At 41.0% G+C, this 26,832-nt stretch overlaps 2 protein-coding genes across 7 annotated transcripts in view; both read right to left on the reverse strand.

Annotated features, from left to right (window-relative positions):
- Positions 1-565: 565 nt before the first annotated feature.
- LOC146493330 (uncharacterized) lies at positions 566-8,079 on the reverse strand. Its single transcript, XM_085149606.1, has 13 exons — positions 7,637-8,079; positions 5,793-5,826; positions 5,636-5,713; positions 5,404-5,546; positions 5,188-5,310; positions 5,041-5,098; positions 4,737-4,898; positions 4,558-4,608; positions 4,194-4,330; positions 3,962-4,078; positions 3,760-3,817; positions 2,424-2,489; positions 566-2,346 (listed from the first exon to the last, which is right to left on the reverse strand). The coding sequence occupies exons 2-13, from the start codon at positions 5,800-5,802 to the stop codon at positions 1,193-1,195; spliced, it is 2,157 nt and encodes a 718-aa protein (XP_085005732.1). The 5' UTR covers positions 5,803-5,826; positions 7,637-8,079; the 3' UTR covers positions 566-1,192.
- Positions 8,080-17,937: 9,858 nt separating this feature from the next.
- LOC146493331 (uncharacterized) overlaps positions 17,938-26,832 on the reverse strand; it is a 41,941-nt gene continuing 33,046 nt past the window's right edge. For 3 of the 6 annotated variants that reach the window (XM_085149596.1, XM_085149601.1, XM_085149600.1), the window contains 20 exons: positions 26,423-26,559; positions 25,931-25,988; positions 25,671-25,807; positions 24,483-25,308; positions 24,260-24,387; positions 24,047-24,160; positions 23,836-23,893; positions 23,355-23,462; positions 23,179-23,268; positions 22,969-23,097; positions 22,802-22,873; positions 22,445-22,690; positions 22,286-22,369; positions 22,065-22,198; positions 21,851-21,976; positions 21,695-21,752; positions 21,519-21,617; positions 21,333-21,428; positions 19,744-19,788; positions 17,938-19,273 (listed from right to left, as the gene is read on the reverse strand). In XM_085149596.1, coding sequence (XP_085005722.1) covers positions 17,952-19,273; positions 19,744-19,788; positions 21,333-21,428; positions 21,519-21,617; positions 21,695-21,752; positions 21,851-21,976; positions 22,065-22,198; positions 22,286-22,369; positions 22,445-22,690; positions 22,802-22,873; positions 22,969-23,097; positions 23,179-23,268; positions 23,355-23,462; positions 23,836-23,893; positions 24,047-24,160; positions 24,260-24,387; positions 24,483-25,308; positions 25,671-25,807; positions 25,931-25,988; positions 26,423-26,559 — 4,067 coding nt within the window. In that variant the 3' untranslated portion in view covers positions 17,938-17,951. Of the gene's footprint in view, positions 19,274-19,743; positions 19,789-20,414; positions 21,109-21,332; positions 21,429-21,518; positions 21,618-21,694; positions 21,753-21,850; positions 21,977-22,064; positions 22,199-22,285; positions 22,370-22,444; positions 22,691-22,801; positions 22,874-22,968; positions 23,098-23,178; positions 23,269-23,354; positions 23,463-23,835; positions 23,894-24,046; positions 24,161-24,259; positions 24,388-24,482; positions 25,309-25,670; positions 25,808-25,930; positions 25,989-26,422; positions 26,560-26,832 lie in introns of those variants that run through there. The other 3 variants (XM_085149599.1, XM_085149598.1, XM_085149602.1) reach the window with 3 other exon arrangements.

Consider the following 26,832-nt stretch of genomic DNA (forward strand, 5'->3'; position numbering starts at 1 on the left):
ATGCCACAATCAATCCAGCAGTAAAGAGCCCTAAAAGATTTGTGTCCAGTGTTGCTGCAAAGAAAAGATACAATTTCAAAAAGACTGAACAAATGTGGCTTGTTTGAAATAGTTGCCAGGAGAAAAGAACACGGCAGCACAGCTTAGGTTTGCAAAGTTGCACCACAAGACCTCAGAACTGAAACGATGAGCTTGCACAGAAAGCCACTACATTATTGCTGGTAAACGTGGTTCTGCAAGGTATTGAATAATGGGCGTACTACAGAGTCAAACTTACTCCAAAGCAAACACAGAACCATTAACGTGTTTTTAATATTTACAGTAAGACTGGCTTTTTACAGTGCTCTGCATTAATCGCTGAGTGGTAAGTTTGTGTTTCCTTGCTGAATTTGAGCAGGCTTGTGAGTATTACGCCACAGGACATTACATAACCTACCGTGACTGCTTGAAAGGAAAAATGACAAACTCTTTTGTTTGAACCTGCAAGGAAAACGATATTTGGTCACATATTTGGTTAAAGTTCAAACTCTACTGGTGCAGAAAAAAAAAAAAAAAAAAAAAAAATCAGCCACACGGGTCAGAACTGTTTTAAAAAACTGTGTTTTTTAATTTCATAAAAGCAGTCAAACATATCTCAATATTTCTCCTAAAAGATACAGTGAATCCACTTAAACTTAATGTGATGTTTCACACATTTGTCTTGTTTTCTGGAGTTAAAAAGGCATAAATGTAGATAAACTGCTGTAGCGGTCAAAAACAGAAAACAAATAGCCAGTTTGAAAAACTTCATAAGAAACACAATAAAAGAATAAAAATATACACACAGGCAGCTGTTTAGTGTTTACGGAGCACGTTTCTCAGCCTTCACTGAATGTGAACTTGGAAATACACGAGTGAGTTCTATTTAAATTCTATTTAAATGCCCAGTATCTTCAATTCTTCTACTTCTCTTATAAAGAGTGGATTAGTGGATAAGGAGTGCTGTTTCACCTCATTGGTGCTCTTTGACTTTCAGTCTCCACAAAGTTTAAACCTAAAAGTCCCAGCAGACAAAATAATACCGACACTGCTTATATTACTGCACCTCCATCAGCAGGCTCCCATTCATTACAGAAATCAGCAGAACTATAATAAAAAAAAAATGTCACATTGCAAGTAAATCCCCCACTGGACCATCCAAATGTGATTTGATTCAGCTGAAATACAGATCAGTGTGGGACGCAGCACACTGAGGTTTATAAGGTTGGCTGAAGGCATAAGAGTGTGTTAGACTCCAGTCCGTACCACTGCTGCAGACCGGAGGGAGAAAGTGCTGGACAGGGTTCGCCAGAGTGCCAGTGTTGTAGCTGGTGTAAGGCATCCACCCACGCTGTCCTTGGCTGGCTTCATAAGCTGTAGTCGGTATCCCATAATTGTGTGAAGCTGCCTGGGCACAGTCACTGGTGAGCGCTGTGTACTGTGCAATGCTGCCGCTGTACACACAGGGATCTACTGAGTGAGTTAGCATGTTCACACCAGCACTATTTATATAAGGACCCAGATGACCCCACACATCGTGATACCCACTTACACTGCCCGTCTGAAGACTTGCATTATCGCACGGCATGTGCAGATTCTGAAAGTGTTGTTGGTAATAATGTGGACCAGCGTCTATGCTGAGGTCTTTGTGTGCCTCTTCTCTCAAACCCTGCTCTCTTGTTCCATTCTTATCCTCTGCAGCTGGCTTATACCCCTGCTCAGTCCAACACTCCCCATGTCCGTAGGAAGAGTTAGAGGAAGATGGCACAGCAGGAAACACTGCTTCATTATGCAGCTCTTCATTTTCCCACTTTTTATAAGATATCTCGGCTGACTTTTCTTGGTCGCCATGATGCCCGTTCTCCCTTCTTTTCCAGTAAACATAGTCGTTTCTCCCTGTTATGTCTTCAGACTGTCTGGCGTGCACGCCGTCAAGGACATAACCATCTCTGTTTTGAAAATGGGGGATTGTAAAGTTTCCTTCTGGCGTGTACCCACCAGTCTCTGGACCTCCATCACAGGGGTTGTGCTGTAGTGGAGAGGTTTCTGCATGGTTGAATTCAGATGACATACCATCACAGTCTAACTCCACAATCTCTGACCCCGGGGAAGACGTGAGATCTAAATTAAAGGGAGGTGATGTAGCTGATGGAGGGAGGCTTTTGCTGCTGAAAGACATCCTCTTCATCAGTAATATACCTTTGGTAATAGGCAGGCTGACATTAAAAACAGTCTTCCTCTTTGCTTTTACTCTTTTCTTCCTCTTTGACTTCATTAAAGCGCATTTCTCTGACATGCCTTCAGCGGATGTCTGGTTCGTGCTCAGCCCTTAGACATAAAGAAAAGGAATAAGTTAAAAGCAGTTTGCTAAGAAAGTGTGAACTCTAGCTTGCAAAGATACAAACCTTTGGCATCTATTTCCTTTTTTTTTATGTCAGCACCTTTCCATCCAGATTGCAGCATCTTTATGCCTGGAAAATATCCAAAACAATACAGTGGCATACAAAAAAAATAAAGAAATGCAAGGAACACTGGGTGAAAAAAAAATGTATTCAAGTGGGCATTAATGAATACAAGCAAATCTAGAGAGCTGACATCAATAACAAGTGGGAAACGGCACTGAAAAAAGGACACACTCTGCATGGTGAGTGCCAAAGATGCACTGACAAAATGTGATTCAGGCAAAATTCAGACGGCATAAAAGTTAAACTTCTCTGTAAAAATCCAGTTATAGCATAACTGTACACATAAGTATACAGTTGTATAAATATACATACACTCGCTTACATTTTTAAATAAGTGGTGGTAAAGGTTCCACAACGTCTTTTGACATTTTTAAATTGGTTGGGATGTTCACCCAGGAACACCACATTCACGGTCCACATGTTTATACTGCTTAAGAAAGAAACCTGTGCTCCAAAAATTGCCACAGTCAAGCTGAACATAAAACCAAAACATTTTATGGTCAGAAAGATTGAGTTGTTTGCAGCTATGAAGGTGAGGTTTTCCAACCTGAGAGCATGGCACCAACTTTCAAGTATTGTGGTGGTAGCAAATATTTCAACTTCACCTCAAATTAACAGCTAGATGGTTCAAATTGAACACAGTTAGATGTGCCAATATTATAATAGTTCAAAAATTTAATAAAAATTGGTTTTGGGGATGGATAAAGCAGGCTAATATTAAGCTGCTGGAATGCTGGAATGGCTTTCCCGAAGTCCCGACCTCAACCAATTTGTAAATTTGTGGACTACACTTAAAAGTCGGGTCTGTGCCAGGAAACAAACAGATTTAAATGAACTCAAAGAATCAATCACTCAATCATTTCACCCTGGAAAAAGAACAGTTCAAAGAAATCATTAAAAGCCCAGAAATGCCATGATATTCATGCCCAGGATGAGTGGATGTAACCTTCTTCTCTTTTTTTTTTCCTCCTTAAAAAAGATTTCTGACCACAACTGTATTTAGAGTATAACACTTTCAACAAATCACTGAGTGGGTACCTGTGTCTGTGCCTGTAGAACAATTCTACGGCATTTCTATTTTGTCCTGCCTTTTTAACTGAATGTTTCAATAATGACATGGGAAAAAAAAGCCTGTTTTTTGCAGTGGTTTGATCCATCACAGACCTGCTATCAAAAAAAAAAGGAGACAGGTAAATGTTATACTTACAAGAGCAGAGATGTAGAAAATGAAGTGAATGGTTTATGGCCAAGCAAAAGAAAAATAACCTATACTTACACCAGTGGTAACTTTTGCCAGTGAGTAGCGCACAAAGGTTTTCTGGAACATGCACTACCTGAGAACATGAGAGGTTTATAAACTAAAGGACAGACGAGTACAGGTGAGACCAAGACTGTTTGGGGGAAAAGACACTGAGAGTCACGTCACATGCGGCAGAATCCCAGCAGGAAATTCTGTGCTGCAAAGAAAAAAAGAATACCTTCAACTCTCCTCGGCCCGTTTCTCGCTCCACTTTCTTTGCCAGAGACTGAAGAAGGTGAGGTTTGTCTTTAAGCTCCGCAGTCACCTCCTCCACCTCCTCAGGATGAGTTTCCATCTATAAAAATGTATATTCACTAACTTTAAACTATACTTACCTCGCTTTTTGCATGCATAATACTAAAGAACGTTTGCTATAGTCAATTCTGATAACTGATCCAGAACAAACAGACCAAGTAGTTGATGAGGTGTGAGGGGCTGGTCAGGTGTTCAGTGATGTCCTTCTTGTTGGATTTGATGCGGCAGCAGTGGCATAAGAAACAGTAAGAGCAGCCATCTTCACTTCTATACTCGGCCACACAGTCGAGACCTGTTGAAAACATGAGAAACAAAAAAATAAAGAACATTTCCATTTCATGGGAATTACGATCACCAGGTGCGGTTCGAGACTGGAGTTGGACTGTGAGATGAGAAACTTTACTGGAGAGGCACATGAAAGAGTTTGCAGACGCCACAACCATGCAACTTCAAGGCCTTTTTTTAAAATTATTTTTTGTTTTTTTAACTCTATTGGTGCCGTTCTTTGTGTGTTCTCACCGATGGGAGTCTTGGTTCCAGTGTAGTCATCAGGAAAGCTGCTGGTGTGCTCTGAAAACACAGAGAACCCAACTGGGATGTGAACGAGTTGACTAAGTAGACCTCTGACTTAACAGAAGGATGAAAGTTTGCATGTATCAGCTGCGGTGCTGGCTTGTTAGTGTGCGCTGAGATCTTGCCTGAGTTTGTGTCAGCCTTGAAGGATTTCTTGGACCATGTGGGCTGGTTCTGTGCAAACACTACAGTCCTCTGGGATTCGGTGGGATAGTGCAAAGCTGTAGTCTCTGGATAACTCTCAGTTTCACCCTGTGCATCTCTTAAGGAACCTATGAGAGTTACTGCTGCAGTATCAGAGAGATAAAAAGATACTTATGAAGGGAAAAATAATCACGTGCATGCAGAAAAATTGCCAAAAATATAAAAAGTGAGAGTAATCAAGAGAAGACAGTGAGATGGGGAAAGAACAGTCAAACATTCACTGACCGTCATTTTCACTGGATGTTTCCATCCTCTGGTATACACCATCTTCAACCTCTAACAACTTCGTATGAAGGTGCAAAAACATATGAGCATCCACAATAATTTGCAGTTTATGACTACAAGAAAGCACGCACAATAAAAGCAACAGACCTGGATGTCTCCCGGTCCCTCTTTTTCCTCAAGCTTCTTGGCCATCTCCATCAGCGGCCACGCCAGCTTGGACAGGTCGGAACTCTCCTGCCATTTAGATACCAAGTGAGGGTGCCAGGCTTTCTTTTAAAAACAAACAAACAAACCATAATCTGTTAGTAAAATCCAACGCAGCACATGATCTGCTGTCACCAATCCTTCTCCAGTACTACTTACAATGTAGTTGAATCTGTGGAGACTTCCCAGTATGTGGTTACGCATGTCAGCCTTACTGAGGCGACACACGCACGCCCCACACACGTACAGCGCTTCTGTGCTCCATGCACCAGCCTTCACACATTCTGTAATGCAGCCCAAGCCTAAGTGCACATTAAAAACACATATTACTTCAGCACACACTGAATAAAGAACCGTTTACACACTAAAAGTGGGATTTGCTGCGGCACACCTATTATGGGTTGTAGTCTCTCCTTGTTGCTCAGGTACGCCTTCAGAGAATCCAGCAGCTGGCTTCTTCTTAAAACACCTACAAATGGAGGAATTACAGAAAAAGATTGGGCTATATGCAGCAGGTTTACATACAGTTAGTAGAAGACATGACTTACCTGGCTGCATGCTGCAACTGTAGAAAAACACCACCTGAAAACCCAAGATGGAGTTTAAGTCTCAAAGCAATGCTGGTTTGTTCACCTCATGCAGAGTTATGGTAGAGACACGGGAGATGTCTCCTGGTAGGGAGGGGGATTCCCACACTGTGTGTGCTTTTTGGGAATCTCCTTGTTGGTACAAAAATACTATTTTTGTCAATTGTGGTGTGTTATCGTTGGCATTTTTATAGATTCAACTAAGGGAATGGGAACAAATTACAAACCCAATTCAAAAAACTCTGGATGCTGTAAATACACGAGTTTCTTTTATTAGTAAAATATAAATAAAAATGCAATGATTTGACAATGTTATAAACCTACATTTGTTTCACAACTGAAATTAAAGCATGAAAGTTTAAACAAGTGGATTTGACTCTTTCACTGAAAAGAAATTCAGCTCGTTTTCAGTTTGACGGTAGCCAAACTCTAGTCCACACTTTTCAGATGCTCATGGGAGAAACAGCTCATGGGCTACACTTTCTGCTCAGATGCTGCTAAATGTGGACCATGCTTCACAGTTCTAATAAATAATGACCCCAAACACGCTGCAAAAGCAACCTGAGCTTTTCAAAACAGCTAACACAGCTAAGGCAAGTGTCGGACCGATTGTCCCGCCCTGATTTTTGGATTCTGACCTGGTAAAAGAAACAACTCGAGACAGAACGCTTCAATCCAACAATTCTTTATTCACCATGTACATGGGAGATGTGCACAGCACGAAACCTCCTGCAGATCTGAGGGGTGCTCCCCACATATATAGTATTTCTTACCAGATTTCCTCCTTTCACACCTGCTTTTCCTGTATGCTTAGTACTCTGTGTTGTTGCCCCATTATTCATGCGCAGTTTCAATAAAAACACCTCCTTGCATGGTTATCCTCCCCAACTTCTGTTTCTGTTTCCCTGCACATGCCCTCATTTCTTACCTATGCAGGTGGCTTTTAAATGAACTCTTTAGGCACCTTAAGCTTCGCTACCTAGTTCTGCTTTCCACTCTATACTTATCTTTATCTATACTTATCCAGATGTTTTAGACAGCTGTTAGTGAGGCTTTTTCTGCACCATTTCCTGTAAATGCTGTTTTCTCTCTCCGACTATTTTTCTCCTTCAGCTACACACGGAAGGCTGTCTTTGCACAAAGGCCTGACCCTAAGATAATACATACTACAATGCAGCTAGATAATATTATTAATCTATATAACGCAGCAAGCTAATACTGTCACATATAATATAACATAACTCCACACAAGTCAGCTGATCTCAACCAGTAAGTGAAGGTGGCTGCAGTAAAGCACCTGATGATGCCCATGGGTTAAAAACATCAAACACAAGAGTTTCATCCAAGTATTAAAAACGATCCTTATTTGAGTTAGTCCGGCTACTTTTGAGCCTCTAAAAATTGAGAGGGTGACTGTGTATAAAACTCGAAATTATTCTAAATTCAGAAGTTTTGTAAAACTCCTTGAAATAAAGCTGAAAGAAAGCTGGGGGAAATGCAGCTGCAATTACACTGTCACCATCAGGTGGCGCTGCATGACAGTCTGTTAAAGCAGCTTCCTGCGCTCCTGGACAGGACGCAAAACAAAGGTCCACATATTGCACAAAATATCAGAGGATTTATTGCTGTGACTTGTCTCAGAGTTGACTAAAAAAATTCCGTTTTAACTAATGAACTGATTTAACTTTAGGAGGAACGTGAGCAGGAACATTAAACAAACGCGGAGCCGCTACTTTCTGGATAACAAAGTTTCTCCGTGGTGTCTAATACCGCAGTATGCTGAAGCAGGTAGGTTGGGTGCTTACCTGTGGAGCTGGAGGGTCTCACAGCCGCAGTGAGCTTTAACCGTGGATTCAAACGACGCTGATAGTAGTAAGACAGACACGTAGCGTCACATGTTTATTGTTCCGTCCGCTATTAGGCTGGGTAGTAATGTGGTCTATGCCACACCCACCTTTACAATGAACGCCAAGCAATCGCATCTAACCTGCTTCACCCCCAGGCTTTGTCTAATCTGTTCATTCTTTAAAGGTAAAAAAGTGAAAGACACGCTGATCCTGCTGCAGGCTGTTGATGTCAGAAAGTTAGGGCTCTTCTGCTTGTTTCCTCGTTGAAGTATCTTGAAGTTTGTGACTTCACAGCATTGTTTCAAAAACCCTTGTATCCAGAGAGCTGGCCAAAAGAGGGAGTAGCTGTGCTTCAAGGTCTACGGAAGACCAGTTGTGCCACAACTCTCCTCATGTCATTATTGTCGATCCACCTAAGTGCATCAGCAGTTTGTAACGAATTTGCTTATAACTGCACACCCCTTCAGACTGAATTCAACTCATCTTCCAGTCATAATCTTTTATCACAAGGCCAACACGTCCTATTTGTCCTGTCTGTTCTGTCTGTTCCCAGCACACAGACAGAAACAGCAGTGAAAGGATGAAATATTTTGCAAGCTGCTTGAGGAAATAAAGACTTTATTATCCCAAACTGAAGACTAATGTACAATTTGTTCAATATGAGTCTTTGAGAAATCTTTATTTGTAACTTATATTAGCTTTCTTGTTATTTTTTTTCCTTTGAGCCTACATACATTAATACCCAATTTTCAGTTGGCTATTGTTTTATTTCTATGCTTTCATTATTTCATCCACCTGAAACTTGAAATATTAGCAGCCAGTCAGCATGCACTGTGATGTGTCATATGTAGAGTTACCGCATCTGTGAGGATGTAGAGAAACTGCTAACACAGGGGCGTTTTTAGCCCAATTTGTAGAAATGAATCAAAGCACCCCCAAAGATTTCTTACTTTTTTTTCTTTCTTTCTTTTTTTTTTTTTTTTTTACAATATTTGCTATTTGTGTGACACACTACTAAAATTATAAAAACCATACAGTGCTTGGTTGAGATGTAATAGTTCAACAACAAAAGTATAGATATACCCCCCTCCCCCCCAAAAAAATGGTTTGGTCCAGCCCACCTCTCCCCTAACTGACTCTAGCGCCCTTTCTGCCAGAGCGATGGTGGCCAAGATGCAGCAGAGCAGATGTGTGAGTGCCTGGCTTAAAACAGGACATGTTAGCTGCATTTAACCTTCAGTTACTCTTTATATAGGTAGAAGTCAGACCGTGTTTCTTTTTAGCTGAAAAACATTACACCCAGGTAACCTGCAGTGTTGAAAATGTGTTTTCCGACAATATATCTGTGAAGGTTCTCAGTCATCGCTACACTGTACAGTATACACTAATTGTTAAGTTTGTGTTTAGGAGTTTTGTCTTTCGGATGAACTGGTTTTTGTCTGAGTGTGTTGCTGGGTCTGTAATACACTGGGATGTCATGCTTGGAGAAAACTCAGAGAAACTCAGGAGAGTTTGTAGCGAGGAATGCCCAGACCTCTACATTGGAGAGACCTAACAGCCACGTCACAAGCGTATGGCACAACATAGAAGAGCCACCTCCACAGGACAAGACTCAGCATCTGCATCTAAAGGGCAAAGGTCACTCTTTCAAGGATGCCAATGTTCACATTTTGGTTGAAAGAGGAGTAAAAGAAGCCATCTATGTCCACTGTGAGCGACCATCTTTGAACAGAGGCGGTGGTTTACGACACCAACTGTCTGCCATCTATAATCCAGTTTTGAGATCCCTTCCCAGACGCCTTAACGCCCACTCACACCCTGGGCCATCTGACATCAAGAAATCACATGATAGGGTGGGGCTAGATTTCACAATGAGCTCACCCAAAACCCTGGCTGATTGTGACCCACACCCGTTTTCACACCTTGGCTCATGTGGTTAGGTAGAGCATAGGTGTCAAACTCTGGCCCGCGGGCCAAATTTGGCCCACAGCCTAATTACATTTGGCCCGCGAAGCCATACCAAATTACTATTAGAGCTGGCCTGCTGGTATTATACAGCTAATATATATATTGTTTAGTGTTAAGCTTTGCTTGTTCCATATTCAGTTTTTCAGCAAAACTTGTTTGAGTCCATAAGAAGAGATTCATTCTTAAATCTGGAGGAAGATTTTTTAACCTTAGCCCGCGACCTTGTTCCAGTTTTGAATTTTGGCCCAGTGTGTATTTGAGTTTGACACCACTGAGGTAGAGGATCATCAGGGGTCCTTTGTCCCTCTTGAGGGAATACTTCCACAGGGTTTAAATCTGGGACTCTCCACCATTTGACCCTAGAACTGAAGAAGCTTCTCGGATGAGAGGTGAAACATCTTCAAGCAACTTAAAGAAGTCCAGATGCTTTTCTTTCCAAGCTCCTTAGACTTTTCCGACGATGTTTGCTACCCTACAATCCGTTGGTTATTTTGTCATGTGACGATATTAAACCCAAGGTACTAACTAGCTAACTGACTGGATGCCCATTAACTTTATAACTCCTGTTGTGTGTGTGTGTTTGTGTACAGAGAGACAGCCAGGTTCATAATGGATATAAGGGAGTTTTTTCAAAAAAAAGAGCCACATCCAGGTAAAAGTGTAAAATCAGATGATCCGTCAATCAAGAATAATGTTGGATCAATGTTTCAATATTTATTGCTTTTATTAGGTGTACATGTGGTTGGGTTATTTGCCTTTTGGTTGAAAGTACACCGAGAGATGACTTTTTTATTAGTGATCTTAATAGTATTGTTTTCATATTAATGTAATTTTTTCATCTAATTGAATACTAGGCAAATAGGCAAAGTTGTCTCTATTTTGATAATTTTTTTATTAATATTTTACACATTTGTACATTTCAAGGACTCTTCTTTAGGGTTATATTTTTGTCATTTGTACTTAGAAACATATAATCATATATGCTTAGAGATATATAATCGATTGTATAATGATAGTGTTGGGTTTATCTAGGCACAAACCCTGCTGGAACGCAAAACCATCAACTGCACGGCAAAACACGACAAGAAGGCGCTCTCTGTGTTTTGTGGCTCGCGAGGGAAGTCAGCCCAGGTTGAGGAAAAGATCCCTTCACCTGAACTCAGCCAACTTCGACTGACTCCTTCGCTACAGCCCTTTTTATTGTCACATACATGAATATGCAATTGCTAATACACGTGACATTCTCAAGCAGGCGTATCTGCATCAATGTCTGTATTCTGTGTGTGGGGATGTGTATGTTTTCAGCCATACCATACATAGACATACGACCTTTCAATGAACTTAATGTGAAATGTATGCAGAAAAGCAGAAGTAAGCGTCTTGCTAAACTATAAAAACAGAAACTTGCAATAGTTCATGTCTCAAATGAACATTTAAAGATGTGAAGTCTCGCACTTTTATAGAACAGAACAGTCTGGTTTCTAAAGCTATTACAGAAATTATAATGTCGAGGCTGCTTCCTCTCATCTTATGGTACACAAGTGCACACAGAATCTTATCAGACCTAATAATGAAAATGATTTTTATCAGCATACAAATGATTATATATTTCTAAGCATAAATGACAATATAAAAAATATGAACTCTCACAGATAGAATGTCTGACCCTTAGTAGTCTGCAAAGACTCTGTATACCATAAAAGAGGAGTACGTTCACTCCTTTTCCAGAGTGTCCTGGTATACCACACATTTTCTAAGGTCATGAGAGAGGTCGCACCTTCTCTTTCTGATATGTGGTATGGTAAACACATCTATATCTGTTTGAGTATAAGAGCCTTTTGTTTAGGTGAACTGCTTGACTCCCTAGTGCAGGCAGGTCTTCACAGGGTCACCTTTTGACACACACACACATACATAACACTTCTATTTTTGGAGTGTATTTTTTATGTATCTGTCTTATATTATACATACACATTAAAAGTGAATCTCTGTCCACAAAAATGCACTCAGTTTACTTCTTACTCACTATGAACATCATTCATTATTCTCCCCCAGTAATTAAGATTAGAATATGTATTTATTTTTTTTATTCCAATCCATTCTTCTTTCGCAGTACTAGTCTTTTAAGATTATTTAAATAACCTTTATCAGATTTGATGGTTTTGTTACAGACTTTTCAAAAAAGTGTTTTGCTTTTCTTTCACAAATATGGGGATTAAATTGTGTTAAAATGCACAAAACAGCGATGTCATGTTTTGTGACGAGGACCCAGGCACAGAGAGACTTGATGAATTTAAGAATCTTATGATTTGATTAAAAAAAATTGCAGACTTGCACAGAGATGGTAAAATTATGATGACTGATAACGGAGACGAAGACAACAGACGACGAGGACAGGGAGTAGCAGGGGTTTAAATGCACCTAGGAGACAGTCAGAGAGAACTCGGGACGACTGGAGACATTTAAGGATGCAGGGACTGACAGGGAAGAAGTCTCATCGTGGCGAGTAAAGATGATCTTGCCTGGCTGGGCAGCTCTCTGGGTTCTCAGCACCCCCAAAGCTCTGATCCTAGAATCGCCTCTGTGCTAACATATCTTTGAAAACAAAGCCAGAAGGAGCCTTGCACAGACTTTAGTGTTATCTCATGAGAAGAATGACCTTGTGTCTTCCACAAAGGCTGCGGAGACAAAGCAAAAAGGTTTCAGCAAACATGAGGGGGGCTGTTTAGACCAGCTGGTACCAGTCTAAGGACAGCCTGAGGAATGGTAAGAAATGCGATACAAATGTAACCCTATTCTGACTTGTGATATAAGGGATACAGTACAGGTTTCTGTCCATGCTTGTAAACAATAAAGATACTATGACTCTATATGTACTATGATACTATGTAACTAAAGAACTGCATTTCTAACCTTGCCTGTGGAAAACTGTTCATTTCCCCAACAGCACACACATACAGTTTTGCTCTCATTGTTATGGCGAGTGAACTACTCAGCCTAATTTCTATAAAATGAAAATCCTGATCTCGTCCCTTGTTGGAGTTCAGCTATGAAAAAACTGTTTTCCAGGCACCTTTTTACCACTATCAGTGACCTGTAAGACTCCACTATCTCACTCCCGAGTCAAAGCATCGTCCATCAGAGGAGCACAGGCACCGTCCACCTTCCACTGAATTCAAAATGTGGCCATGAAAACTCTGTTGATTAAAACACAGCACACAGAGAATATTTCTCTGGCAGATACTCACGTTTACTATATTGATGAGTCGTACCTATTAATATATTGAGATACTAAGTCGCTCCGATGGGTGTCCGTGTTGAATAAGACTTACAGTAGGGAGTGATTTGAGTTCTCAAATGGAGTATAAAGGTGGTAAAAAACATATCAGTCTGTGTTTTGTATATATCATTTTAAAGACTCCAGAGTTTTTTTTTTTAGTGTAAATGATGTAAAATCAAAAACATAAATTGCTGACCCTGGGACTGAGCTCCTCTCTTTGTAACTGGGTTCTGGACTTCCTCACCAACAGACCGCAGTCTGTGAGGATCCACAACGTCTCCTCATCTTCCATAGTCCTCAACACTGGCTAGCCTCAGGGCTGTGTGCCAAGTCCCCTCCTGTTCACGCTGCTTACATATGACTGCTCACCCAACCACCCAGGCTGTCATATTGTAAAGTTTGTGGACAATGATGAGACCGGCTACAGGAAGTAGGTGGAACACTTAGAGGACTGGTGCAGGAAAAACAACACGTCCAGCCTGATCAGGAAGTCTCACCAGAGGCTCTACTTCCTGAGGAGGTTGAAGCGTGCGGGAATGGAGAGCTCAGTCCTCATCTCATTTTACAGATGTGCGGTGGAGAGTGTTCTGTGCTCTGGCATCAACATGTGGCATGGAAACGGCACTGTGGCAGAGAGGAAAGCTCTACAGAGGGTGATGAACCTGCGCAGAGAGTTGTCGGAGGCAGCCTCCCAACCGTCACAGACATATACACCTCCAGACGCAGGAAGATGGCCACCTGTATCATGAAGGACCCCACTCACCCAGCACACACACTCGTTGTCCGCTCCACTCAGGCAGGAGGCTGAGGAGCATCAAGTGCAAAACCACCAGACTGAGAAACAGCTTCATTCCAGAAGCTGTGAGACTTTCTCAATACATAAATGGACAAGAACTGCTATTGTAGCACCTTAATCACTACTGACACTGTCACTTTATCAATGCTGGTCATCATGCCCCAAGTATTTATTTACACCTATATTTATACCTACACTCGATACCCATACTCCATACTGGTACTCAGGTTGCTGCACTCTACTTATAGTATTATTTATTGTATTGTTTTATGACTTGTTATTCCTGTTTGTTAAAAAAAAAAACCCGACAAAAAACCAAAACAAAAACAAAATTAAAAACCCCAACTATTCATTTATTACTTTAAAAAAAATTCTGTTTTTTCATTATTTTGTTTCTTTTCACTCCGGGACCGTGTGTACATAATTTCATTCCACCTCATGTTAACATGTGATGCGAAGGACAATATAGCTCCTTGAATCCTTGAAACACACTGATTAACGGATGATTACTGAATGAATAATGATTATGGTTTTGACATATAATGTTTTAAACTGAAATAAGTCCAAAGGTCACAGAGGTTATATTTATGCAACACTCAGCATCATGCACAGTGAGACATTAGTGGGAAAATCAGCTTTGATATCATAACAGACAGGTAGCAGGGTTTTTTTTGTCAAGTTGCTACAACTGTGCATGATTTATGAGGAGGTAGTTGCTGTGAAGTTCTCCAAGGTCTGGCCTTGCTTGGCCTGAAAGTTCCAACAAATACCTCACATGTGGGGGAGGCCGGTCACAAGCTGATGAAACCCCCCCCCCCCCCCCCAATTTGCCTCAGACGTGCTCTCCTTTCCTCTTTCCCACGCTTATACTACCACACTGAGAAATAACTCACATTTTCAATATAAACAAAAGCACAGGGGGACAAGTGGATAAACCTGAATGTATTAAGCACAGTTGTCAAGTTCATGTTCATCTTCTTAAAGATTGCACAAGAAATAAATTCAACCTTCAGGTTAATTCCACATTCTGGGTCATCATCTACAGTGTTAGCTTTACTGTTACTGTAGCAGAGAGAAAATGCTGTTTCAGAATGGTCTCAAAGTGCTTTGATGCTCTCTACTCTGCAGACACAGCTAAACACATTTACGCCTTTCTGCCCTCCAACGATGCTGCTAAAAAATTTAAATATAAATATAAAGGGAACATTTAAATTGCACACCAGAACCAAAATCATAACCCATATGAATGCTGGATTCAAAATAACATCAAAACCAAAAGGTAAGTTCACATCTTCTATTTATTTTTTTACAGTGTTTGTTCCTCTAATGTTTCAAACCTGTCATTTGGTGTAAAGTTTTAATATCTGGCATTTGCACACTTTTCAGGAAAACAGGGCGTCTTTTCACATAGAGACAGAACAAAATAACACTGCAGTGTTCTTTCATAATCAGCAGGGCAATAGAGCAAAGGCTTTGTTACAAGATTGGTACACTGTGGTTACAATGGCGTCAGTTTCCTGTTCTGAGGCGACAGGCATACATCCAGTGAGAGCTTCTGCAGTGCATCGGTTTCAAATCTTCACACTGTGCCTTCAGAGATGCTCTTCTGCATACCTTATGCAAGTTACTGTTTGCATCCACTTCTGACCTTTATGTCCCAACAAGGAGTTTTCTCCCAGAGATCTGCCACTCCCCCCCCTATTTTTGGACCCTTGACCTATAGATGGCTTTGAAGAAACCAACAATAGTTGTGTCCTTCCATTAATCTGGGTCCTCATCTGTTACCTGGCAACTTGTTAATTCATTATTTCAGTGTAAATAAAATGTTGCTCTTCTATATGAGATTAATATATAGATATATTTTTTATGCCTGCAGTTGTAACCATTCATAAGTTCTGTTCAATTTTATTTATATCCACCAAATCACAAGAGTTACCTCAAGGCGGTTTATATTGTAAGGTAAAGACCCTGGGAAAATATCTCAAATGACCCCCTATGAGCAAGTGTTTTGGGAAAAGCAGGAAGGAAAACCTCCCTCTCAACAGGAGGAAACCTGTGGCAGACCCAGGCTCAGGAAGGGAGACAGGACAGAGACACACCGTGGAGAAGATGGGTTAATTACAACTAATGAGTAAATGCAGTGTTTTTAAAAAGTGAGTGAAGAAGAAACCTTGCAATCTGGGAGACATGCAGATAAGCAGGCTAGACCTAGTGCAGCATGACTGGGAGGATTCACAGTCATCTGATCCGGGACTCACTATAAACGCCATCAAAAAGGCAAGTTTCAAGCTTAATATTAAAATAGAGAATGTGTCTCTCTCCCTTCCCCTTAAAGTTTGTGCCCAATCATACAGAGATCTCCCTTTAGTGTATAGGCAAGCACTAGGGATGGGTATCGTTTAGGTTTTATCTGATACCGGTGCCAAACCGGTACTTTTGAAACGGTGCCGGTGCTTAAACGGTGCTCGAACCGGTGCTTAAAGAATGGAGAACACAAAATTGGTCCAAAAACCTCTCATGTTCAGCTGTTTTTTTAGTAAAAAGATAACAATGTTAGCCTTTTCTGCAGCTATAGGGCATATATGGTATCACTCTTGGCTGGAAGCAGTGCTTTAACAATGGAAAAAACAAACATAAACTTCATGTTTAACTGTTTCCCACTTTTTATTTGGTCATTTTTGCCTTTTTGGCCAGGGTGAAGGGAGTATCTGCCATCAAACAAGAAGACAGCCGCATGTAGCTATGATGGTGTTTGCTAGTTCACCTTACATACATTAATGTAATAACGTGGTTAGCCTACTCAACGTAAATTATACACGAACAACATTAAGCTACTCACGCAGAGAAGAACGGCTGCTGCTGCCATCATCATCCTCATCATTTCTGCTACACTGGCAGGGCTAGGGGCCAGGACTCTACTCTTCAGCTTTTTGGGGGATGTTGCTAACTCTTCGTCCGATAACAGGCACCACACCTGCAGTAGATGCGCTCGGTGTGAGGTCTCGCAGCAAGCTATCAAATACGGCGCATTTTTCGGCTTTTAAAAAAAACGCTATGCGTCGCCAGGTGTTTCATCGGATTTCAGGTGTTACCTCCTTTCCACAGTATCACCTTAAAGCACTTGTTGCAGGCTGCTGAGTTTGCATCTTTTGCTGTGAAGTACAGCAAGACTTTTGACCGCTTCGCCTTGGGCATTTTTAATCTGTAGCTCTGCTCTAAAAGAACGTACGTACCTGGACCCGCCTACTATCCCCGGAAACGTAAAATGATTGGCTAGAATTCAAAGTGTATCACATCTCAGGAAAAAAAAGCACCGAAATAAAGCACCGAAATGTGCGCTGCTTTTCGGTCTGGTTACTACCGTTTATGTCAGAACCGGTGCCATCATGGCACCGGATACCGGTACCCATCCCTAGCAAGCACACAGCAAAACACTTCATCTTAGACCCCATAAAAATGAATTTGTTTAAGAGGAAGTTTCCCTCCCTTTTATTCATCAGACAAACGAAATCTATTATTAACTGGTCAAAAGAAAAAAAAAAAAAAAAAAAAAAAAAAACACAACTCATCACAAACATCAAGTTTCTTTTTGTTTTTTTTAATCAAAAAAATAAAAAATAAAATTAAAAAAAAAATCAGCCAACAAAACATAAAAACCCACAAATATATATAAAACTGCTATTATCAGATTAAAAACAAGCTACAAATAAATGAGATTTCGTCACACTCTTCATACTGAATACAAACAGTTTTAAACATAACTTTTTGCTACTTGCACAGTAAATCTGTGCGCTTTACTCAAAATGAACCACAGGGCAAAAAACAAAACACACAAAACAGAGTTTTAACAGGCTAAATCTAGCTTCTTAAATGTGATCAGAACATGTGCTGTACAGGAGGTACAAGTGAAAACAGAAATAGTGAGAAAAAGGCAGTGAAAGTGTCAATTTGCACCTCAGGTTTTCCAAATGCTAATGATAGCTAGTGCCCAACTATAAGATAATGAATTCTTTTCTTTTTTTGTTAAAGGGGGAAAAAAAAGAAAGGATTAAATATGCATGTTAAACTATTCATTTAAACATTACTGAAAGAATAAAACTCGCTTAATATGGCATGAATTTTTTTTTTTTTTTATTCCCCACCCCCTCCCAAAAAAAGTATGAGAAAAATCAAATTTCAAAACACACAACAGCAAATGTTTTTCTGTACAAAAACCAAAAACCAGTCACTTATCTCCTCATCACTGATGGGTAGTAGTGCAACATATCCACGCTCACCCATCCTGGAGTCACAGCAGATTGACCAAATAACTGCAAACTTGAATGGCTGATGGCCAGCTGTGGATAAATATTTCCTGGGTAGATTGCCGCTGCAGTGTATCCTTCACTTGGGTTTAAAGCTGCAGTATAAACTTGAGGGTTTTCTCCTGTTGTGTAACCTAATACGGCCTGAGGCGGTGCGTACCCTGGATGTGAACTTGCGACATAAGGCATTTGGCTGTGTGACTCGTATCCGGTTGAAGGCACCAAAAAGTCAGTGGGGTTGTCTCCAGAAATTGTAGGGAAACTGCCCTGATGGCTGCTGTTCACCTCTGTGTGGGGCTGTTCTGTATAACGTCCCATAAACCTTTGCGTCAGCCTCTCGGTTACAATGGTACTGATGGGCAACTGGTCAACTCCAGAGCTGTCAGCCTCTGAGTCAGCATGTGGCTGTGGGATCTGTCCTGGGTTATGGCTGGTGTCTGTATAGCAAACAGGGCTGAAATTTTCAAAGACGCTTTGATCAGCAATAGTTGGTGGATGCTGTGGGTCTTTGGGCTCCACAGTGGCAGTAGTAGCCCTTGCACCAGATGCAGCTTCAACTTGAAAAGGATTTCCAGTCATCAAATGGTCCAGGGAAGATGAAGTGTCTTCTGAGCTTCCACTCAGACTGACGTGTTGGTTCTCACTGCCTGCATTAGCAGGGTTTCCTGTCAGAGGCACGCTTTTAAATGAGCCAGAGGAAGTTGGTGTTTTTGTCACTGTATGCAAATTCAACCCATTTTCCACACTTTCAGATGAACTGGCAGCACAGGAGTCCCAAGGCTCAACAGTATCAGGAGCTTTCATTCTACATTCTCTCAGCACACCAATCAGGTGTACACACAATCTCCAGTCTACATCATTTCTGTTTGGCAAAGTATCAGCTGGCCTTTCCCTGGATGGGAGACACTGATCTCTGGGAGGCACTGACAGCGTTTGGCTGATAGTAGGATTAGCAGCCGAAGAGCATGCTGGTTCTGAGTGCGCCTCTTCCTGTTTCACATGCAAGCAGAGGGCAGGCTGCTGATAGTCAGAGACTGGTGGCGTGAGCTTTGGTTGCACAGGAGGCTTATAGCAGGTCTCTTCAGGGCTGAGACATGAGCCAGGATGGGGCAACAGTGAGGCAACAGGATCATCCTTCGAGCTGGAGCCGCTCACATTGAGAGGACTCCGGAGTCCTCTTTCTTTGAACCCATCCAAGTCACCAACCGTTTGAGTTGTCTCTAACTGAGGCTCCTGTGTGAGTTGAGCTGAAAGAAACAGAATAGCACAAGAAACACAATTAGAGCCTGCAGAAATAAAAACAAACCTTCCCCCCCCCACACTCTTTGAATAATCTCCATCTCCAAACCCATGGAGAAGTTTCTCAATTTCAATTACGTATTGTGAGATTATTATTCTAAACGTATGTTATCTTATACCTATAGTCAAGGTAGTTGAATTATGTAACAGCTGTAGAACATAAATATATCCCTTAGTCTAGATTGTGTGCAAAGTATGTAGCTTAGTTTCCCTTATATTTTTAGGTTAAAAGAACATGACCATTTTTGTAGTTTGTTAGACAGATGTTCCATTATATTTTTGGGGTTGAAAGAATGTGACCACCTTTGGATTCTGTTAGACAGGTGTGCGCTGCCATTGAGCTGCTGTGAATGTATTACACTGTTTTCTTGACATGTCAGACTGCTAAATCATGAAGAGAATGTTGTGTGCAGAGGACCTTGTGCCGATAATAGAAGAAACAGACCACATTCCATGCCCCCACCTTTATAGAGGGAAGAAAGACAGGGAGCCGAGGTCATAACTTAGGCGCCGTGACAGAGAAAGAATGTGAATGTTTAGGCTTTTACGACTAGGTGGGGGCCAGTAGAGGTTATAAGAAGCTGTGTAACCCATCACCATTTTGAGATTTGCTGTGACCCTCTTCATGCATGTCTCCCCATCCGGATGGCTTATGCTCATTGTATGGAAATAAATGATTGTTGATTGAGCATTTATACACTGAGTATTGTCCTTCCTTCAGCCCAAAGATTCAAAGAATTGGGAGATTTTAACAGTATAAACACATTAGTATAATGTAGATGCCACGCTGAATTTGGCTGATTTCATCATACACTCGCAAACACACGGTTAAACTGTCACTGTTCATGCAGTTCACAGCACAGGTGAGGTTGGTAAACCAATCAGATTACAGCACTAATATACTAATACTAAATATATACATATATATATCTGCCAGTGGCGTATAACGCAAAATAGAAACATGCAGAGCCGGGTTGGCAAGCTTCACCTCACTTTTATTTTGAGCCTCCTCTCCCCTCCTGTCCATCACCGAGACATTGAGGAGCAAGGAGGAGGGAGGAGGTTTGGCAGTGGAGCAATAGCTGAAAATTTGCAGGTCTTATGGACCTGCGATGAAAAGACAATGCATCAGTTATTTATAGCCCCCTACGCTGTAAAATAAAAATGTGTTTATGTGAAAGAAATAAAAGTGAACATCTGGAGCCTATCCCAGCTACCATAGGGCCAGAGTCCAGAGAACCAATCATAGTCAAAACTGGAAACCTACAGCCAATTTTGTGACACTGATGCAGTCATGCCTCTTAAATCATTACTGTAACAAAGATGCACAAAGGCAAAGCAAACTAACAGTGTGAAGCTCAATGCAAGAGAAAGCCAAATGCAGAGTTAGCTCACCAGGTGAAGCACAAAAACAACACTGCAGGCTTTGTTGTCAAATTAAAACTAGTTACTCAATAGAGGATAAGTTGTTGTCCCATCAACCACTTTAAATAGCACAAAAATCTAATTTATATTGGCACGTTCAAATTTAAAACTCAGAACAGAAATATACAAGAAATTCATACATGGTTCTGCATTGAGCTTAAGTCAAATTTTATATAGTTGGGAATATTATTATTATTGTTGCTGTTATTATTATTTACAACTACCATTGAATTTGTAAGCTTGTTCACATACAGAAATAAATATTAGCTAATATTGAGGTCAGTTTCAGTTTCTGATCCACCACCTCTCTCATGATCATCCTCACCCCACAAGGCAAGATCTTGAATGGAGCTCCAGACTGAGGGTGACTGAATGTCATTTTATATTTCTTCAAATACTTATTTCACTCAATGACGTGCAAATCAACTGCAACTTTTATGTCATATAATTTTTTGGAAAGTTTGGTTGACATTTAGTCTCTCACCAACAACAAAGAATTACATAAAAATTAGAATAATCAAATAATTAATTCCCCCTGAGCCTATGAAAAAAGTTCAGTTTTGGAAAAGCAACCAGTCTCACCATTGTCACTTCTCTGGTATCGCTCAGCTCTATGAGCTGATTGCATTTCTGTGGAAAGAGACTCATTTGGAACTGGCCGCTCATCAGACTGCTGACCTGTGCAACAGAAAGCAGAGGTCACACTTCATACTCCTCCTCCAGTTAACATAAAGAAGATGAAACATCGATTTAGCAGTCTGGACTCACTGTTGTGCTGTGGTACCAAGACCCTGCGTTCATCGTTGTCCTGCGCCATGCCCAGTTTACTTGATTTGTCCGTATGCATATTTTGCAACATTTTTATAGCTGAAGAACAAACACAGTTACTGTGTATTCGCTTCACCTAAACTGTGTGGACAGTTATAACTTGATCTTATTGTTACCTTCACTGAATGGAGCTGTCTGAACACGTTCATGCATCTCCTTTCTCAGCGTAAAAACCTGTGTACAAAAAGGGGGAAAATATTATTACTATTGTCACTGATGTCAAAGCAGATGAATCGAGCCAATCTTTATAGTATATGGTCTTAACAGTCTACCTCTGGACTTTCATCTTGCTCCCGTTCTGAGAGCTTCCAGGAAACTTTCTTTAAGAGTTCCAGTTTCTTGTCTAAAGGCAGGTCTTCATACCAGAACTTGCGGAGAAACTGAGGGTATACTTTCCGCTGAAAGACATATTTTAAAATTGTAGGAACATATGCTGATCACTTATTATTCAAACATTTGAAAAACCATTATTAGAACAATACACACCATGTATTCGAGCTGGTGCTCAGAGCTGACCATGTGCTGACAGATGTCGCGGTGAGAGAGCGCCTTCTCGCAGCACTTGCATAAGAAAAGGGTTTCCAAAGAAATCCCGCGGCACTCGAACACATAACTCTTACCTGATGGAAAAAACACCAGGGGGCACAAAGAGTGAGATAAAGTAATGAGAGTGGAAAGGAGTTTCAGTGTAGGATGGAGACACCTACCAACAATTGGTTCAGCATCCAGTCCCTTTGTATTCAAGAATATGGACAAATTGCTGTCAGGACTAGAGTGCCGATTTCTTCCCTCTGTGGTAGCACAGACACAATAAAGAGTTTTTACTTTCAATCATAAAATGAAACAACACCATCAACACCACCAACCTGTTTGAGTTCTTAAGAAGGCCTGTGATGCACTGTGCTCTTCTGATACTGGATTGCCTCTAGACACGTGGTCCATCTTCTGCCTTGGTCTCAGCTGGTTCTGCCCTTCTGCTACAGGGAGTGGCTCTGAGCAGCTGAATTTGACAGGCAAAGGTTTTTGTGCGCATGCTGGCAATGTCCAGTTGTCCTGAAATTCTTCACTCTTCGGCTGCTTTGGTCTGTGGTCTCTAGCGCCGCCACGAAGGTCTGCCAAAACAAAGTTTCTACATTATGACTTCTGCTAAAATGAGTTAAAGCAAGAAGAGAACCTATAAAATGTTACAGAAGCAGAATATGTAAAAAATACTCTATATTTACCAGGACACTGCATTTCAGACATAACTTCAGTGCAAGTCTGAACCTCTACATCTTCCTCTAAATCCTCAATTTCTAAATTATGTAGAAGAGATCTATTACTTCAACTTTAAACATTTATTTTATGTGTGATTCTATAAAAAAGCCAGTGACAAGCATGGATGCATTACCTGCTGTTTCCTCGTCTTCAAGCTTGTCCAGAATCATGTCATCAGATTGTATGTCTTCACCTTCCGAGCTCTGTCCGATCGGCTTCGATGCAGCCAGGTCCGTCTCCCCTTTTGAGTTAGAGCTCATTTCTGAGTTAACAAAAACATAAATAGGTTTTGAATATGATTTTTCTTTCTTAAAGATATATTCATTTGCATTTGGGGTCTCACCTTCTTTCTGGATCAACAGTGCCTGGTGCTGGTTTTTGTTCTCCACCGCTGGACATTCGTAAGTAGAAAGTTCTGACATTTTATTTATCCCTAAGAGACAATAAATGCATTTTTTGAAATCAGCTGCTGGTATCCATAAACTAGGACCTGTTTGGAGCTTTTAATGTCTTATTTACCATCATCTGAGCTTGAAACATCGCATGGACTGGAAGAGGCAGAATCAGCTGGGGAGGTTGATGAGAGCCGCAAGCTTCTCTGATTCATTGACTTCACATATTTGACAGCTGAGAATCAAAAGATGGACAGGAAAAGAGTTCAAATCTGTGACTGCTGTGTCTATAAACTACACATACAGTACACTCATCAGATACATGGCTAATTAGTTACTGTACATCTTTCTGAGGCGGCTAAGATCTTTTAATGTCTGTTGTACAATGTGTCTTTTGTGGCCATCCTCTATGCGTTTACATGCTAGGACAGCAGGTTGACAGTTGCAGATGCCGACAGATTCAATAAACTGATCAGCAGAGGCAGTAACGTTTTGGGAAGTCTCCCCCCCCCCAGACAAGGTCTGGGCTGTGTGCCAAGTTTATAGTCTCAAGCATTAAAAGACTGGATTCTCCATTTTAGGAAAAAAATGAATCAATCTTTCTTTACCTTCATCTTCTGGAAGATGAGCCAGCTTTTCATACACGTCCTTCTTCACTTTCAGAATCTAGCAGGATAAATATAAACAATTGTAATTGAAAGCTTTACCTTATGAGCTGTCACTTTAATGTTGTACTCTCATGTGTATTCGTTTTGCCACGCATAATGTTAAAAATGCAAAAAATCTGTTAATTGTGATCTAAATTGTCTGTTGGTAGACCTGTGGTTTGCGAGGGCCGAGACTCCTCTCAGCCTCGGTCAAGGGAATCGCTATCTCATTCAGTTTTCTCTCCATCTCTGATGGCTTTGCGGTCCAATCAGGATACTTCGTTTTCTAATCAGGGAAAAAAAGAAAACAAACAAGATCCAATTAACATCTATATTTCTGAACTGCTTCATAAGCTACACTGCATAGAGGCTTAAAAGCACGCACCACATATTTTTTCCAGTGGTCTAAGCTGATCAGGTGATAGTCACTGGAACTGGTTAGCTTCACTGAACACAGCTTACAGTAGACTTGCTGCTTCTCCTCACATGATACCACAATCAGCTCATTTAAGCCTAAAAAGTAACAAAAACACAGGCTTCTGGTTAAAAATGAAATAGTGGAAAGAAATTCACTTTTTACAAACAGAAATAATAACTTTAATACTTGCCTACTTTAGGAAGGCCTTCACTTGGCTTTGTCTTATTAATCATGGAGGTTTGGGGTGGCTCTGTGGGTGGCTTCTTGTGTTCAGACCTGACAGACGTGCCCGTGGCCTGATGAGGAGCGCCAGGTTTGTTACTTTTATGACAATGTGATGCATTTGGCCCCACTGAATTCTTCACATGTACGGCCTTTGCAGAAGTCTCCACACTCTCAGGTCTAACTGAGGTTCTGGGCTTTTTAGCTACAGGTGCCATTTGAGGGGTGGCTTTTGTTTTTAACTGATGAGATGGAAACTTTTCACTTCTGGAGGAAGGTGCAGTTTTGCAAGTAGCCTCTCGAACCACTGTGGATTCAGTCTGAGGTGTTCTGTTTGAAGAAGTAGCCGTCACTCTCGATGGAGCTCCGGTTCTGCACACTGCTGGAGATTCTGCAGTTGACTTTGCATTTGAGGCAGATACCTTAGAGGTGCAGGCAGTTCCTATCCGTTGGGAAGAAGTTGCAATATTTTTAGCCGCGGCTGCAGTGTACATGGATGTAACCGGTCTCACTTCTTCCATGTCAGGCTTGGGTCCAATTTTAATTGATTTCACACTTGTGTTTGGAGTAATACTGGCTTTGGAGGCGGTTTTTGTGCCACTTGCATTTGACACACACAGACTTACGTTTTCTCCACTTCTGGGAGTAATTGGACAAGTGACAGATTTGTTAGCTGGCTTGGGGGCTTTGTTACTCTTTGTGCCCTCTTCAGTTGATTGAGGGAGGACTTGAGTTATTCCGGTGCCTTTAAATAACGCAGACTCCTGGTTGTCATCAGTCACCATGTTCACCACCTTCACAAAGAAACAATGGCATTTAGTAGCAGTAGTTAAGTTTTTTTAAGCAGACACAAGCATGCAGTGTTCAGGTTGTGGATTTCAACCACGCACATCAATGCAGTAAGGTTTGGTACCAATGTTATCTGTTTGAATCTGTGCAAGTATCTCTGTTTAAAAAGTCAGTCTCTGATCCTATGAGTACTAGCTAGCAAGCAAAAAGGGTTTGGATGGAGCCGGGAAGGAGAGCTCGGTCAGCTCTAACATGAATATATTTTCCTTCATGTCTTTAGTTTGTGCCTTTACTTCAGAATTTTCCATTATTGCAAATCTCACATGAATATCACGCATAAACTCTATTCATAACGCACTTCACTTACCTTCACGCTGCCCTTTGTATTGTCATCATGTTGGTCGACTGAAGTGTCCACAGGTTTTACGCAGGTAGGAGCTGAGGATGAAGGGAATGTAGACCCAGTGTCCTGCTGAGTCTGAAATGCCTTCACTGTCTCTATGGCTGTAATGATAGTGGGATAAAATGAGGAAATTCTGCACTTTGGTAGTTCTGTCTCTCCAAATTAGCTTCACTAAGGTGAAGTAACAACAAAACCCAAACACAGAAAGCAAGGTCCATCCTTACCCGACTGAAAGCTTTGTTTTGAGACCTTACTGTAAACTTCTTCATTTACTTTAACATCCTGCAGTCAAGACAGAAATAAAATTAGTACCCCAAATGAAGAATTTAATTTTGGATCTTAGTGTGAAAATATAATCTAATTAAGGTTCAGACCAAACTTGAGCTTGTATATTTTTTATGCTAATCTCAAGTAGCTTTATTTTGGTTCCCCTTTCTCCAGTTCAAGTGAACACAATATTTTTAGCCTTACAAACATATTCTTCCTTCCTCTTGAAGAGCTAAGCCACAATTAAAGTTAGAGAAACATCAATTATTGCTCCCAACCATATGATCTCAGAAATTAGGCAGCATATCAGCTTCTTAGATCCTTCTGTTAAATCGAGCCTTAGAAACTTTGATGTCAAATATGACACCGAGTGCAATGCTCAAATATAACATATGAGCATTGCACTGAGATAAAAAAGAAGCCCAACTTAAAACTGAACATGTACTCACCACCAGCGGCACCTTGTGATGGTCAAATCCAGTCAGATGGCTGACGATGTCCTTCTCTGAGATCTTCAAAGAGCAGGACTCGCAGAGGTAGACCGGCTCATGCGGAGGACAGCAGCATTTAAGCAGAGCGATAAAACCTGTGGGACACATTTGTTTACCATTAACACTGTGGAATTAAAAGAATATATCATTGCTAACATGGCTTGCATTAGTGCCACCTTATTAAAACTTTTATCAAGTGCGTAGTTGTAGTTGTAGTTATTTTATACACACTTTGCAAATGTGCTCATAAAGAGTTGGCGCTCAGTCCTTTTGAAGGTCATAAGCTTTGTCTGGCGTGAATGTCCAGGTGATCTATTGTGTAAGGTGACCAGAGCGCAAGAAGCCAAGGCAAGCACACTTACAGACAC

This window comes from Neolamprologus multifasciatus, chromosome 22 (assembly GCF_963576455.1).
Source record: "Neolamprologus multifasciatus chromosome 22, fNeoMul1.2, whole genome shotgun sequence".
Taxonomy (NCBI): domain Eukaryota; kingdom Metazoa; phylum Chordata; class Actinopteri; order Cichliformes; family Cichlidae; genus Neolamprologus; species Neolamprologus multifasciatus.